This window comes from Excalfactoria chinensis, chromosome 20 (assembly GCF_039878825.1).
Source record: "Excalfactoria chinensis isolate bCotChi1 chromosome 20, bCotChi1.hap2, whole genome shotgun sequence".
Classification (NCBI taxonomy): domain Eukaryota; kingdom Metazoa; phylum Chordata; class Aves; order Galliformes; family Phasianidae; genus Excalfactoria; species Excalfactoria chinensis.
Window position 1 is genome coordinate 2,913,167 of NC_092844.1, and position 16,057 is coordinate 2,929,223.

The 16,057-nt window shown below is 57.6% G+C and overlaps 1 protein-coding gene across 1 annotated transcript in view; it reads left to right on the forward strand.

The window, feature by feature from the left end:
* The first annotated feature begins 1,922 nt into the window (after window positions 1-1,922).
* CASZ1 (castor zinc finger 1) overlaps window positions 1,923-16,057 on the forward strand; it is a 69,656-nt gene continuing 55,521 nt past the window's right edge. The window contains exon 1 of the mRNA XM_072354351.1: window positions 1,923-2,026. Within this exon, the coding sequence (XP_072210452.1) occupies window positions 1,978-2,026 (49 nt within the window). The 5' untranslated portion in view covers window positions 1,923-1,977. The remainder of the gene's footprint in view (window positions 2,027-16,057) is intronic.

The window sequence follows — 16,057 nt, forward strand, 5'->3', positions numbered from 1 at the left end:
CTGTGTGGGAAGGGCTCTGCCCAGCTCAGGCTCTGCCCGGCTCAGGCTCTGCCCTCAGGCAGCGATGCCATGGGGCTGTCCTGCCGCCCCCCGTGCCATGCGGGGCTTTGCCTTGCAGCTCAGGGCTGGTTCTGCTCTGTGGTGCCCAGGCTGTGCCGTCCGCTCCCTGGGCTCCTCAGGCTGCACTTTTAATCCCCACAGTCAATTGCAACTAATTGGTCAGGAGATGCAGAGTTTGGCTCCCAGGTGCTGGGGGGCAGTTGGGGCATGGCAGCCCCGTGTTGTGGAGGGACAGACACAACCTGGCACATGGAGGCTGGGCATGGGGATGTTGGGAGCTCTCAGGTACCGTGTGCCAGTAATGGGGCTGAAACTGCACAGAGAGGGAAGGAGGGAAGGAGGAGGAAAGGGAAAGAAAGCGTGGATTGTCTGCTCCTGCTGCCCAGGCCCCAAGGCCTCCGGGCACCTCCCTTGACAAAACAGAAATCAAACAAAATTACAGAAACAGGGAAAGAGCATTTGCCTAATAAACTCCCCGAGCAGGAGCAGGAGGCACGCGGCGCTGCCAGATCTCCAACCTGCAATCTGTGCAGCAGCGCCAGGAGCCCACGCGGAGCCCCAGCGTGGCCCCGGGGTCAGCCCCAGCCAGGAGCTGCCAGCAAGAAGGGCTCGGTGTAAAGAAACAGAGGGGAGATGCGTGGAGGGGATACCCCACGTAGGGGTGTGACTCACCCCCCGCTCAGCCCCAGCGCATCGTCTGCGGGGAAAGCATTAAACTGTAATAATAATAATAAATTAATCATCCTTCCCCCTCCCATCGCACTTTTCATCTGAGGATCTCGGAGCACCTGGCAAACATTAATTACCGAGAGCTCCCAACACCCCTGGGAGGTGGGAAGGGACGAGCGGCGTTCACCTGCCGCCAAAGGGCGGCCGAGGCTGGGTGTGGGTGCAGCGGGGATGGGGGCAGAGGAACGTGGGTGCCCTGATGTGGGGTCCCCAATGGGCGCAGAGCCTGGATGTTCTTGGGTAAGAGGCAAAGGAGGGAGGATGGGGAAATAAAGCCCGATCCTGTGACTGGAGATGGGAAGATAGGAAATCAGGCCTTGCCGTTGCGTCAGCTGCAGGGCGTGGACTTCACCTGAAAAAGCACCGTGGTGGCAGGGAGGGGTGGAGGGGTGGCACGGGTGGTGTGCGGGCACCCCGTCCTTGGCAGCAGCACCACCATCCCCAGTGCTGTGAGTCTGCAATGAACTGATGGGGCACCCGGTGCCTCCAAACTGGTGGACGTCGAGCCCAAGTGCAGCCACCTGGGGCTGGTAGGGTGGGGGCCTGGTGACATCAAACCTGGTGACATCAAACCTGGTGACACCAACCCTGGTGATACGGCCCTGGCTGTGCTGAGCACGTTGCCTCTCACTGCTGGGCAGGGTTCGGCAGTGTGCCCCAAAGCAGCCGCTCGTGGTGCCGGCTTTATCTGCCAAGAGAAGCCGGCTCCTCACTGTGTTTACCCGACGCAGCTCTCAGAACCTCCCTGGCGTTTTTGTTTTTGGCTTTTGCTACTTAGAAAAATAAAGTAAAGGGAGGAAAATGAGGAAATTGAATGCAGAAATAAATATAGAACTATGGGGAGGAGGTTAAAAAAGAAAGAAAGGAAATAAAAGTGCCCGGACGGGGCTCAGCCTCCTCCAACCTCCCGGCTCTGCGCCCCGTCGCGGTGCAGCCCCGCACCCGGCCCCGCTCTCCGGCCCCGCCCCGCACACCCCGCACATCATCCCGCACATCCCGCACCTGCCCCCGCTCCTCCGCTGGGCGTGGCCTCCGGCTCCGAGCCCCGCCCCCCCCCCGCACCCGGCGCCCGCCCCCGGCCCCGCTGCCCAAGTGACTCGGGCAGGACCGGCACGGCGATGACATCAGTGCTGTGACCAACTTGTTATTCGGCGGCAATCAGCTGCAATTAGGCGTTAATTAAGTATTATGAAAGTTGATTATTTAAGTGAATTCGGCTTTCGTCTCTCCGACTATGGTAAGTACGGCGCAATTGTCCTTTTCCTGCCCACCCCCCCCTCCCCGGCCCCCCGCCGCTCGGTTGCGGGCCCGGCGCTGCGCTGCGGGACCCGGACCGGGACCGGCACCGCCGTGCGGAGCGGGACCCGCCGCGCCGCGCTCCGTGCGGGCGCTGTCCCCGCCGTGCCGGTGCCGGTGCCGGGCTCCGCCGCCGCGCCCCGAACTCGGCCGGGCCCGCCAGGTGCCGCCGCTCGCACCTCGCTCTTTCACTTTTCTTTCGCTCGCCCCGCGGAAGTCGCGCCGTGCCTCCCTCGCGCCCCGGGACCCCGTTCGGCTCCGTGTGCTTCCCGGCAGCCCGGCGGGACGCGGAGGGGAAGTTGGCGGGGGGTTTTGCGAGGATTCCGAGCTCTTTGCTGTGAGTTGTGTGGGCTGTTTTCTCTTTCATTTCTTTCCCCTGCTTAGCTTGGGCGGCTGGTCGGTGAAGGTTGCCTGTCAGGTTCCCGTGCTGTCTAAATGAAAAGGAATTTAATTTATTTGGGACAAGGCTGTGGCGGATGAGGAGGCTGCTTATTACATTTAATGAGTATTTTTTTCCAACCCGGGCATATCTGGGATGGGTTTGTTTTCGTCCTGTCCCGTGGGCCGTGTGTGAGCTCCCCACCCTCCCGGTGCCTGCAGTGGGGCAGGTGGGGGTTCGGGTCCCGCTGGGGCCGACATGCGGCTTTCTGCATCCCCTGCTCTGCTGCTCGGCCGGGGCAGGCGGTCAGTGTGCAGCTGGGCACAGCCAGCAGGATGGGGTGGGTGTCTGCAGGGCCTGCGGGCACTGCGCGCCCAGGGCAGGGCTCCAGAGGGGTCCTCCAAGCAGTGCGGTGGGGACCCGCTGTCACCTGCCCATTGACAGCCGTGGCACGACCCCTGAGTGCCTCAAACCCGGCCACGACCAAATGGCAGCCGTGGGCTGGGCAGGCCGTGCCAGCAAACAGCTCGGTGAGGGCAGTGGGTGCCGGGCTCCTGTCTGCGTGGTTGTTGTTTTTTAATGAGGAGTAAGGTGGTAATAAACTGGTTGATGATTGACTGGGCCTGAACTATGTACTCAGGTACTTTGATGGAGAGGATAATTTTGTCATCGTTCATGTTATCTATCTATCCATTTATTTATCTGTTTATTTATGTACCTGCCTGCTTTGTGTCCCTGGCCCCCAGGACCTGGCTGCCCTCTATGGGCACAGTGCTGGGCCCCGCTGTGGGCGTGCGGCTGCTGGGGGAGTGCGGGAGGGTGACGGCTTCAAAGAGTCTTTAAAGACAGCTTTAAAGGCAGCTCTCTGCCCCCAGACCCCATCCTCTGTAGGTCCTGGGATGGCAGTGGGGTGAGCTGGGTGCCATGGGCTCGGCACAGGCAGTAGAGTGGTTCTTGCTGGCTGCACTCTGCTCTGAAAGGGACAGCAAAATCAATGTGTGCCCCAGGGGACCTCCGTGGTCTCGGGGGGTGATACTTGCCCAGCCTGCCCACTGCTGCGTGGGGTGAGTGGGTTTCAGTGCTGTGCTATGGGAACGGGGGGCCGCAGCGAGCCATGGAAATGAGGATCCGGAAGATCTGTTTAAGTCAGCATTATGGTCTGCGTGTGGGTGAACCCGTCTTGTCATGATCTCAGGGCAAAGACCTGCCCCGTAATCACCACCTCTAACCCTTATCTGCTTGGGCAGCTCATTTCCCTCCTCACCACCTCCTGAATTCTCTCCAAGCCCCGCGGCTGCAGCTCCCCGGAGGCGGCACTCGAGGCTGTGTGCGCCAGCTGCTGCCTGGCACAGGCAGGGCCGGGGTTTCGGTCCCAGCGGGATCAGGTCTATGGGCTCCAACATCCTGCTTCTCCCAGGGCTCCTTGGCTCTGCTGGTGCTGGGGTTGATGTTCCAGGGCCAGTAGCTTTCGCAGGGTCAGGAGTTGGAAAGAATTCATGGACAGAGTCCATACACTCGGGACCATGGCAAGATGTTCCCTACATGTGGTGTTCTGCGAGCCAGGTTGTAAATATCCTGAGTGACTGGGCACCTGTCACTTCCTTTGGGAAACTGTTCCCCAGCCTAATTACCCTTGGTATGAGATTACAGGATCTGATCTCAGAATGGACACCAAGGAACGGATTGAGAAACACCTCCTTTCCCACCCAGAGGGTCATTTTGCGACTTGGTTTTGTGGCTGCTCTTTGTAACACCCACTGCATGGGAACATCTCTGGGCTGCTGCCAGGGATTTTTCAGCTTTGTTTTGGCTGTGCAGGTTTTTGGAGAGCGGTCGGCTAAGCTGAGGTTGGTATCGCTGCTCTGCAGCCGGGTCCCACAGTTGGTTTGGGAGTTGTGCTCGTCATGGGATGCTTGTTGGGCACAGAGCATCCAGGTGCCTACATCCACCCACCGAGACCCTTTCACTTTGGAATTACTGACCCAGGCAGGGCTTAACCTGCCCAGCGCAGCCCTGGAAGGGCCCAGCTGGTTCCTGAAGAGCGGAGGCAGCTGCAGTCTGTAGGTGTTCTCCTGCTGGTTTGGTGCTAGAGAGCGCTAACTTGCAGAAAGACTAGAAAATCAGTCCTGGGTTAACAAGCTCCTGCTTCCTGCCTGCACCCTGTCCCGCCTATGACTGCTCCTTGTGAGCCAGGTTCCTTGTAAGCAAACAGGAGGGTCTGCTGCAGCCTCATGCTGCACAACAGCACTGGGGGGATAACACGTGCTGGATGCAGCTGTGAGCAGGACAGACCCACGAGCTGGGAAGGAGCAAGTGTTGGTGTGCAGCCTCCACACCATCAGTTCTCTGTATTCTGAGTCTGCCCGACCTGCTGCCAGCCCGCAGTCAGACCCCCTTGGCTGATGAAAAGTTGGCAGAAAGTCTCCAGAAAGCAGCACGGAGCCCACAGCAGGCAGTGTCCCTCATCTCGGGGCTCCCCAGGGCTCGCAGGGCTCAATGAGCCCCGGTGCCACCCCGACGCGGCTCCTGGGATGCCGGCACTGCGGGGTGACGCTGCCCATCACCTGCAGCTCAGGGCGAGCCACCTCCTCGTCCTCAGCTGCTCTTTGCAGAGCGAAGAGGGGCCGGGGAGGCTCTGCCGGCAGCGGGGAGGGGCAGGACCTGCAGCCCGAGTCCCACGCGGCCCCGTCTCCTCCCCTCCGGTTCAGCGCGGACTGGATCAATTTGGACGTCTTCAGCAATAAAAAATGCCGATGTCGTCCTAATTCACCAGGCCCCGAGATGACAGCAAATTTACATTTTTTAATTAAACTAGCAGCCAGTTTTTATGAGAGGGGGCTGGGTTATGCAAATCAAATGGTTGTGTACGAAAGATTAGGAGAGTTTGGGAATAAATTCCACAAATGCTAATAAAAAAAAAAAAAAAGAGAGAGAGAGAGAAAATGAGAGAGGGGAGAGAGAGGGACATTGTTCCATTAGCCCCTTTTAGGCTGATTTCCCTGAGGAGAAAGCGACGGGGGGTGAGAGATGGATGCAGCTTACAGAGACAGGTAAAATCCATTCTGAGGATTGAGAGCCCCTCGGACCAGGACCTTGTTGCTCTCTGCTTCCTCTCGCAGCGGAGATGGAGGCAGACACCGATTGCAGAAGGAAAACTTGCAGCTTCTCGTCCTGGTCCTGCTTGAGTGGCTGAGGACCTGACTCTGTCCCTTCTTTCTCAAGTTCCCCTTTGCTCATACAGTCGCTGTAGGAAGTAGAAGAACCCATTGAGCCTTTCAGGGGATAAATAGTTACAGGGAGGCAAAACCCTGCACTTCGCTCTGCGTACCATATGTTCTCACTTAGATTTCCCAAAGAATTCCTTACTTGCAGATCTGCTGTCCTCCTCTCCTGGCTATCTCAGGGAGCGCTCAGTGTGCTGGGGGTGATGGCATGTGTTTGCTTTGCCATGGGGAAACACAACCAGAAAGCTGCTGGAGGCTGGGGAACTGCTTCAGGCTTCCAGTCCTAGAGCGGTTTCTTGCTCAGGAGGAAAGCTGAACAACCTGTGCAGGTTGGCAAGGGAGAGCAAGGGGTGGAGAGGAGACGTGAGGAAAAAGGGTGGTGGGACTGAAGTCAGCAGCTGCACTTCATGGCCATCCGCTGAGGATTTGGTGCCTCACTAGAGAATTTTGCCACTCGTTCTTGGTTTTGGGGTGTGAAAGGATGATTCACTTACATGCACATGTTTTGCTCTTGGAGAGGTGGCATTTTAGCAAGGCCTCTTGTGAAATCAGTGGAAACACCAAGTTCTGCTGGAGCGCTTCTGTTGGTGCTCCCCACACCCAACACCTACGTCCCATCACACGGTCCCACTTGAGCACCTCAGCCCCGGACACTGCTGTGTTCCTGGATGCTCACGTGGATGCTCACATGTGCTGGGTGTGTTGGGCTGAGCTTTGTGCTCTCCAGGTGCCTTCTCAGGCTATCGCCTTGCTCCATGTTCTGCTTCTGTGGCGGTCATCACTGTGATGAGTGGTCAGAAGGAGGGGATGGACATGGGTCCCCCTGTCTCCCCGTGGCGCTGCTCTGGCCATGCAGGGGTTTTTTGCAGCGCAAGGATTTGAGCTGAACAGGTGCCAGGTTCAACCTAAATCTAAGCAGGGGAGCTCCAGAAGAGGTGTGGGAGCCACGGCAGAGGGTTCCGTGTGGGATGCGTAACTCTAATCTATAAAGTGGGCATAATCACCCTCCTCTGAGCAGCCCAGAGCCAGGGCTGGGTGCTGCAGCGATGGAGATAAGCGAGGAGCTGGCTGCCAGCCACGCGGGGTGCGGGGAGGAGCGGCTGGGGCGCAGTGCTGGGGCTGTGGCAGCTCTGTGTCCCCGTGGCTGTGGCATCGGGGTGGGCAGGAGGACCCGCAGGGAGGCTCTGAGTCAGCGAGGCTGGTGGGGCCGGGCAGGGGATGAACCAGGAACTCAGCTTCCATACATGGGAAACTGTCAAAAGCCAGGTAGCAACACCAGCTTTTGTCTGGTATTTCCAGAAAAACCCGGCGAGACCTGGCATCCCAGGGCATAATTTATTATGGAAAAATAAAATAATAAAGTCCCAATCCCTTTGAGGCCTGAGTCATAGACGCATCTTCTCATTAAAGCAGCTCCACCTCTCCACATGGCGTTTGCCAGCACGATGCCTGGATGAATCCACTCCTGGAGTGGACCCGCCCAGGCTGCCTTCCTCCTCCTCCTCCTCCTCCTCCTCCTCCTTACAGCCCCACACTCCTGTCCTGCAGCCCCTGACCTGAATGGCTCAAGCTGTTCCAGATCTCAACCAGCATTTCTCCCGGCCTCCCTTGTTTGGGTCAGGTCCACCATGGGCATGTGTTTGGTCTTCCTCATGCTCTCCTTGGTGTGTTTTGTGGCCGAATCCTTCAGATCTTCACCCACCCCCTGTGCTGTCGGACTCAGCCCCATAGCACGCCGTGCCGTTCATGGCTGGCAGCTCTGCTCCTTGCAGCCCTCAGAGCAGGGGGAGCAGAGGAAGCGGCTCCTGGAGCCATCACCATCTGCGTGTCCTGAGGCAGGCAGCAGATGTTGGCAGAGCAGGACCGGGTCGGAAGAGAGTGGGGGAGCAGGAGATGGGGAGAGGGCCTGGTGCTTCTTCATGTGAATGTTATTGGCTGGAACTCAGTAGGGCAGTATCTGAGTTCTGCAAAGTCCTTTTGTTCACTAGGAAACTTTCAGAGGTGCTCCCTTGCTGTGGCTCGCTGTGGTTTTAGCCTTTCACTCGTGCTTTTCTCAGCCCCTTTCTGTGCCCGGCTGTTTAACTCTTCCTGCTAAATAGCTTTCCTTTATGTCCTCCTCCCTCTTCATGGTCACACAGTCCTGTCGTTCTTTGTCACTCTCCTGGACTTCCCATTCTACCTCTGGCTCTGCCTTGCCTTTCCTTTCCTTTTCTTCCCCCTCCGCCTCCCTTACATTATCTCGCTCTTTATTTTTCATTTCCCCATTTGTCTGCGGGCTGATATTCAGACAAGTGAACTTTTTCCACTTAAAGGAGGTCATGAATATTATGATTTTTCTATCAAACAATGAAATATGGCTCAAATTACGGTGGAGAATAAGGCCCTTTTCATAAACCACCTGCTGTTCTTTTTGAAAGGAAGCACAGCCCCTCTCCGCCGTGCTTCCAGCAGTTGTCTCTCATCCCACCTCGCCAGGCTTTGCCGTTCCAACTTCTGTATGTGCCGCTCGTGGTGCGGCGAGCTCAGCCCGCGCTTCCCAGACTGCCAGCACCCGGCTTGTCTGGCGTCAGGCAGGTCGGGGCAGGACGAGCTCCTGGCAGCAGCCCGGCTCCTTTGAATGAGGGTTTATGATCGGGTTTTTTTGGATCGCGGTGTGTTTATTTTGGGGTTTTATTTTTGTTCTCGACACCGTTTCGGTCTGCGCTGCGTTGCCCCTCGGCATGGCTGAGGGAAGGACCTTGCGTTCAGGTGTCACCCTCAGGGGTGCAGAGCTGCACGGGCACCTTGTCTGGCTGGCAGTGGGGGGCTGTGCCCGGCCTTCTGACACCTCAACTGCCTGCCAGCTCCGTGCCCCTCCATGTCCTGCAGCACCTGGGACGTGTGGCTGGGCTTGGGACAGAGCTCTGCCTTCCCAGCACCAGTGAGCGCAGCCTGGCCATCAGGGCCATAGTCAGGGTGCTGCAGCTGTTGTGTGGGGACATGGGGACAGCAGGGCTGTCTGCCCCTCCTTGGGAGCTGCCTCGAGGTGGGCATGGGCAGCCACAGGGACAAGAGAGGACAGCAACTTGTCTCAGACTTGTGTTTTGATTCCAGTCCAGCCTATTTATATTCATAATAGCTGCTATTTTTTCCCTGTTACATGGATGCGTCTTGTCCTCGTTCTCCTCCGTCTTCCCCAAGCAAGCCGTGCCATTCCTCGCGTGGCCGCCCCAGGGCTGTGGAGCACTGTCCCTCGGGGCTGCCCCCTGGGATGCAGTGGGTGGGTGGGTGCTCTGTTCCCACCACCACACAGCCCTGTGCCCCCTGCCCGGCCCTGGGCAGGAGCTGTGTCCGCAACCCGGGCTGTGCGAGCACCGAGTTTGTTTTGCCAGGGTGACCTGTTTAATCATCTCATTTTCTGGTGGCCGTTTATTCCTCGTTTCCACGGTTACAGCCCCATTAAGAGGAGAAGCAATAAGGCAGCGAGTCAAACAGGTAATAAAAACATTAAAGCCATGTGCGCACTGGGAGAGAGGGAGGGTGAGCTGCACGCAGCAGGACGAGACTGGCCATGCCAGGGAGGTGGCAGGGGCCCATGCAGCATGGTGACACCCACTGGTCCCCAGCAGGGATCTGGCTGCCTGCATCCTGCCTCGGTGCCACTTGTGATGGTGTTACAGCCATCCTTGTGTTTCACTCACTGTGTCTGCACTGCTAGCAACGGGTTGGCCGATAGCGCTTGGAATCGGAGTGTTTTTGCAACTGTTACTTCAGGGCTGCAGCCTTCTGGGAGGACTCGTAACTTGCACATGGTCTTTAGTTTACTTTAGTGGTGCTGGAGGACCAAACATCAGCTCCCGCATTCGTTCGGTGTGCTGTTCCTGCTCCGTCTGATGCCAGTGGTGCTGGTGCCTGCTGAGTGGCTCAGCGCAGCAGAGGGAAGGGCTCGTTCCTGCAAGTAATGGTGGAAATGCAGGGAAGTGGCACAGCCTCCGTCCAACTGGGTTTTTACCTGCTGGCTTTCTCCGCTGAGTTACCTTGCCCCCTTGCAGTTACCTTTCCCCCTTTCAGCCCCATGCTGCCCTGTTTGGATTTTTGAATGTATTTCTCGCGTTGTTTGGGGTTTTATAGTTTCTTTTCTGCGGACTTTATCAGAAGGCATATTTGTGGTGAGCGCCTGTGAAAGGACCTGGCTCGCTGAGTAAATATTCAGCGTGGAAATGAGCAGCATGACCTTGAGGGCTGGAGAGGGAGGAAAACTGGGAGAAACACATGAAAAGCTGCAAAAGAAAAGAACAAGGAGAAAGGAGAGGGAGAAAAGATGAAAGGCCTAAGCAGGCTGGAAGCGGTCACAAAGGAGAGGAGCGTTCGGCCCCCTGCTTGACATGGTGGCTGGACACAGAGCGTTTGGCATCGCGGAGAGGCCGGGTCCCTGCGGTGCTGAGCTGTGACACTTGAAAAATCGGCCCATGTAAGGTGCCTCGAGTTGGGCAACGAAGTCAGTAGTCGCTTTAGATCATCTTGGCCTGCGTTCAGAAGGGTGAATTCTATCCCTGGCGAGGGGCCAGCGGGAGGCCTGTGTGCTGTTCTTGTTCCCAGAATAGGATCAGGTGGCTCCATGGGGCAGGGGCACATCGTCCCTGCCACCGCTGCGGGGCACGTCTGCCCCCACTCCTGCTAGGGACCGGGCTGTAAGGCACAGGGCTGGGCTGCCACCTGTGCTGGACTCCGGGGTTCTGGGTAATCTAAACTGGATCAAAACCCATACTGTATGGGTAGGAGAGGGAAGCGCCACCCTTCTGCACTTCTGCTTCTTTTCCTGCTCGGGATGTTCCTCCGCCGTGTCCTTGGTGTGGTGGGAAGCCCCCAGTCCCACAGCTGCAGCCTGTGGTGCTGCTGCCCATTTCTGTTGGGCAGGATGTGCCTTTGGGTCCCCTCACGGCTCATCCTTTTGTCACTTCTCCAGCTCCCCAGATGCTCTCGGTTTCCAGGAGGGGCATTCCGGCAGTTGGGAGCACGCTGAAGCTGAGCCGGCATTTGTGTTGAGACAGTTCTTAGGTTAAAACAAAGTTGCTGTGCTAAGTCACCTTTGCACACCCAGCGTTAGATTGTTCTTTTGGGCTGGGTGAGTGTGTAAAACACACAGTTAGATTTCCACTGCTCCCATGATAGATCCTGCTGTGCAGGGCAGAGCTCTTAGGATTTCTTTCCAGTTGGGATGCGTGAAATATTAGGGAAAAGCCTTGCCTGGTGCTGACCCTGAGTCCAACAGCTGGGTGGGAAGTGTCTGCCCCGGGGAAAACCAGTGTGGATATGGGATGGGGTCAAGGGCACGGGAAGGAAACAGAGCAAAGTCACCAGCACAGGTGCCACAGCGAGGAACTGTGACTGCATGTTTAATAGCTTTGGATGTTTGCTTTCGTGTGACAGTTGCTGTTCGAGCAAACAGATAGGAGAATCCCAGACTTGAAGGGATACGTGTGTGTTACGGGGCCCTTCAGCACAGCCCTGGAGGAGGACAGGCACCCCATGAGCTTCCCCACGTGGCAGCTCACCGGGCTCAGCCCTCTTCTCTGCTCCCATCCCCTTTTGCTGCCCTGAACCCCCTGCCCACAAAGCAGCCCTGCTGCCACAGCGCTGCCCTGTGCTCCTAACAGTGACGAGGCCCATCCCAGGGCAGCAGAGCGGGGCCAGGCTGGGGCTGGGGGTGGCTGGGGCAGCGGGGAAGCAGAGCTGTGTTTTCGCAGTTTCTCCTCCAAAAGAAACGCCTGCGAGGGGTGAGGGGCAGACTCCTTGCAGCGAAGGTGTTAACAAATAGCAGGTGATTAAACATGACAAGCAGTGACATTTCTGTGTGGGGTTCTCAGTACCAGCAATGCCAAGAATGAAGCTATAAACCCTGACATTTTGTGTTATGCACTGAGGTTTTTAATAGACATCTTTCCCTCCCTCCCCCCTGTTTATTTCTTTTATTCCTTTTTCCTCTTCTGTCCCTTTCTCCCCTCCATGACCCTCACATCTCCCCTCTCCCACCGCCCCATTTTTCCTTTGCCCCCTCTCCCTGCCCTCTCCCCGTGCCCTGTTACCCTGCCTGGTTTCTCTCTCCCCGCACACCGTTCCTATCTGTGCCATAAGCCCCGCTGCCACCCGCGCACCCCTCTCGTCTGGCTTGCTCTCACACCCGCTGTCTCCCCTGCCTCCCCTCTCCTCCTGCCTTTGTCTCTGTGCCTCCCGCTGCTGTCACCCTCCCTCCGTCTGTTCTTTTCCACTCTCTCCCCTTCTCCCTCCCGTCCCCGGCTCTTTTTGGGGCCTGATGTAATACTCCAACCATGGGCAGCCGGGCCAGTTGCTTGTCAGGGAGCAGGTGTCCCACCCCTGAGTGATGTTTTTGTTAACAACATTTCTGCCCTGACTCAGAAGCTGGCGTTTTGGAGATGGCTTGTTGGGGATATTTTTTTTTTTGCAAGGCCGGGAGCTGAGGGAGGCCACGCTTTTGGGAACAGTTGCTGGGTTTGTGCTAAAAGGACCGCAACAGTTGTTGTGCTGAGCGAGAAGCGTTGGAACAACTGCAGCTCCCCTCCCGCGCCGGGGCCGTCTGAAGGGCGTTTGGAGGTGAGGCCTGAAGCTCTGGCCCAGCACTGGGCACAGGAGCAGCCCTGCCCTGGGCCTTCCCTCACTGCCCCCGTGGGGCTGGGGGCACAGGGTGAGCTGAGGGTGCATTATGGGGTGTTTGGATGCAATGTCTGTGTCCCCAGGGGCCCTTTGAGCTGCATAGGGACCCCTGCCCAGCTGCTGGCCCTGGGGAGGGTCTGGGGGTACCCACAGGGCATGAGGTGCTTCCGGCCCAGACCCGGCCCCTCATGGCATGTGCGGGAGGTCCCAAGGCCAGCACAGAGGGCTTAGTATGTATTTGAAGCAGGTCCAAACCAAACTGCGGCCTCAGTCCTGGTGTTTTCTCTTCTTTGACTCTTCAGGCGTTCTGAAAATCAAAACACTTCCCCTTCAAGTCTCTGCCTTCCCTTAAAAGTGCCTCTCCCTCCCTGTGCGCCCAGGTTGTATCGATCTGGCACCACAGACGGTGACTGCAGCTGGAGTTGCCAAGTAGGGCAGATCGATAGAGCCTTGCTGTGGGATTTTTGGCAGCTGGGGCGTCGCGTTTGTCCCCTCACACCTTCCCACCAGGAAGCTGCTGGCCTCCTGCTGTTCCTCACCTTGTCCTGCTGTGTCCCCTTGCTGCAGCTCTGAGGACTGGCAACCCCAAGGGTGAGCAGGGCTGAGGTGCTGGCAGCCCTGCTTTGCAGTGATGGCCCCGTTCACCTCATGTCCTGGGGCAATCCCCTGGTCACTCAGCAGCCCCAGGGGCAGGACCTGGCCTTTTCTGTTTGCACAACACCTTTCATTTTACAAGAGCCCAGATTCAAGGTAATTCCCCTCTGCCCTTCTTCCCCTTGCGGCCATCGATGCTGCTGTCATCTCTCTGCCAACATGGAGCGCCAGGCGTGGTGACACAGAGCAACTTCCCAGGGCCATCCCAGGGTTTGGGGCTGTCCTTGCCAGTGCAGTCCTTCAGGATGGGGTGCTGGAGTGGGATGCAGTGATGGAATGGGGTGGGATGGGGTACAGCCACCTCTTTGGGCTTCCTCAGGGCCAGGAGGGCAGGAGCAAGCTGTGGCTCTGCCCCAAGATGTCCTTACCCCTCGCCAAGCTCCTGGCTGCTGTAGCTCTGACAGGTGCCGAGCGCCGCATGCAGTGAAGTTAATGAAATGAGTATTTCGGGGCGAGGGGGGAGGGAGGCTTGTACTACACCCTGGGGCCCTAGGTTTATTAATGGTGACCTGCCATTAAAGACTAAAGTGCTAACCTGGTCATATTTAGCGGCTTTCAATGGTATCCCAGTGGCCTCCGCCTGCAATATGCAGCCCTGCCTTCCCCCCACAGCCCCAGGCCGGCAGGAGCTGACTCTGGAGTTTCTGTGCTGCGAAGGGTCTGGGGGCAGCAGCAGGAGAGCAGCAGGGAGCGGGGGGAGAGCTGAGCACGGGGACGTGTTCCCCCGGGGACAGCAGTACTGTAATGACAGTCAGTTTAGAAGGATGCTGGAGGCTGGTCCAAGCAGGGATCAGATTCACAGCAATAAAAAAAGCCCCCAAACCTCCTTGAAGCTAATTCTGCTCTCGATGCCTCCCCAGAAGCCAGACCCTGCTGTGCTGTGCATGCCAGCTGAGGTTACTGCCTTCCCAGAGCACTTCTTCCTGGCTGGGAGCTCAGCACGGTGCTCTGCTGTGTGTTACTGCCTCAGATCCGCTGGAAGCTCTGTGTGGTGCAGCACTGGGGGAGGCACAGGGAATCCCGGGGCATGGCCAGCTCAGGGCAGGAGGTGGGGGACGCTCCTGCCCCTCAGACCACCCTTTAACCCACGGTGAGCCAGTCCATATGGGATTTTCCCTCTCCAGCGAGCCATCTAAGCTACATCTCCATCATCCCCGACGCCCGTCCCTTCCTGTGGGCACGTTTGTCAGCGTGGGCTTCAGGCCATTCCCCGGCAGAGCCAGTAAGGACAGGGGCCTTGTTCCAGCACGAGCTCAGCCCTCGCAGCCTCCCAACAGGACGAGTGCCGGCTTGGCAGCCAGGCTGGGGGCAATCCTCGCTCTCTCCATTGGCTCTGTGCCCCAGCTGATCCCGAGCCAGGTTCACAGTAATCCCTACATCCTGTTGCAGGTCCTTAATCAGCTGGAGCCGGCCTGAAAAAAATAAAACAACAACAAAAAAAACCCCAACCCCAAACCACTGCAGTTAAAGCAACCCATGGCTGAGATGGGGACAGAGCAAGGGAGGAGAGCATGGTCTGTCCGGGGGTCCCGGTGTGGTCTCACACCTTGGTTTCCCTCCTCTCCCCCCAGCCCTTCTGGGGATGTGCCCCTTCTGCCACGCTGGGCAGGCTGGAAAACTCTCTGGGTTGTTGTTGGGTTGTGTTTTTTTTCCCGTTTAATGCATAGAATAACACTGATGGGTCTGAACAGCTCCAGCCAGGCGACGAGGGGAAAGAATAACAAGCTCCGGGATGTCAGGCGTAATTATGGGCCACTGCTATTTAGGGTGAGTCTGGTGGATTTAGGGCCTTTCTGTTCTATTGTCCCAGCTGTTCTGAGCATTGGAGCAGGCGAGACACAAGTCGGGAATTTCATTGCGGAGCGTGTGCAGGGCAGGGCTGATTCGGAGCCTTTCTGGAGCTGAAGCGTGGCCATGGGGGACGGGAGATGTTGGGTGTCAGAGGGTGATGAGATGTGGCACAGGAAGGAGCTCTTTGCTTCCTGCCCTTTGGCAGGACTCAGCTGCAGGCTCTCCTCAAGCTCCTCAGGTCCTGCTGTGCTGGCATTCCCTTGCTGGATCCTTCACCTTGCCCATCCTGCTTTGCTCCACATCCGCTGGCCCACCATGCAGAGAGGTCGCTCAGTGCTGCATGGAGATCAGGGATTTGGGTACTTGGGCTGCTTTTGGCAGGCACTGGTGCTGCAGGGCTGGCACTTTGCTTGCGTGCTGCCAGGTATTATGGGGAAGGGCCTCAACACGATGAGGAAAACACTACGTGGTGTGAGTGGGTCGTCCATGGGAACATGAAGAACAGGGTGGATCCTGGGCTTCCACATTTTGGCAGATACACGATGTCCCATGCCAGGGTGGGGAGGTGCTGTGGAGCATTGGAAAGCCGTCCTGCCCCACTGTCTTCCCAGCATCAGGGTGAATTCTTTGCTTCTTTGGGGCTCTTTTTATTTGACCAGATTAAAAAGCCTATTTGAGTTTCTTAAACCATTTAATCTAAAATCCCCAGGTAGATGCGCCATTGGATTCAGTTTTAAGCTTATGAACAAAACAGGTCTGTGTTCGGCTCTCCTTGGTTTTGTTGCATGTTCTGACCCATCTTCCCTGTGAGCGAGGCTTCATGCTCCTGTGAGTCCCCCCAGAGCTGTGCAGTGGGTGGTTGCTGGGGGCTGGGTCTGTGCTGCTGCTTCATGTGCTTCCCAGGGTATTGTGCTTTGTGATGGGGCAGGAGGAGGCCACAGGGAAGCGGAGAAGAAGGGAGGGATGAGTGCCAGCCTGCAGCTGGGTGGTTCTTCCCAACGCCCGCCGATGCCTGGGATGGAGCTGGTTTTCCTGCATGCCCGGCTCTTTGCTCCCTTTGGGTTCCTGCCGCCCTTCCGGCTCCATGTGGCTTCATCACAGCCCCTCCCTGAGCTCCTGAGGAGGTTTCGTGGCCCTGAGACCAGTTGGGGCTGCTCTCCGTCAGCCTGAAATAGGACAGCTCATGATTTGTGTTTGCAGGAGAGAGGTGCAAATGGCGCGCGCAGGAGGCCGGGAATGTGGCGGCTCTGTGGACTGCGGGTCGTGTTTCTGG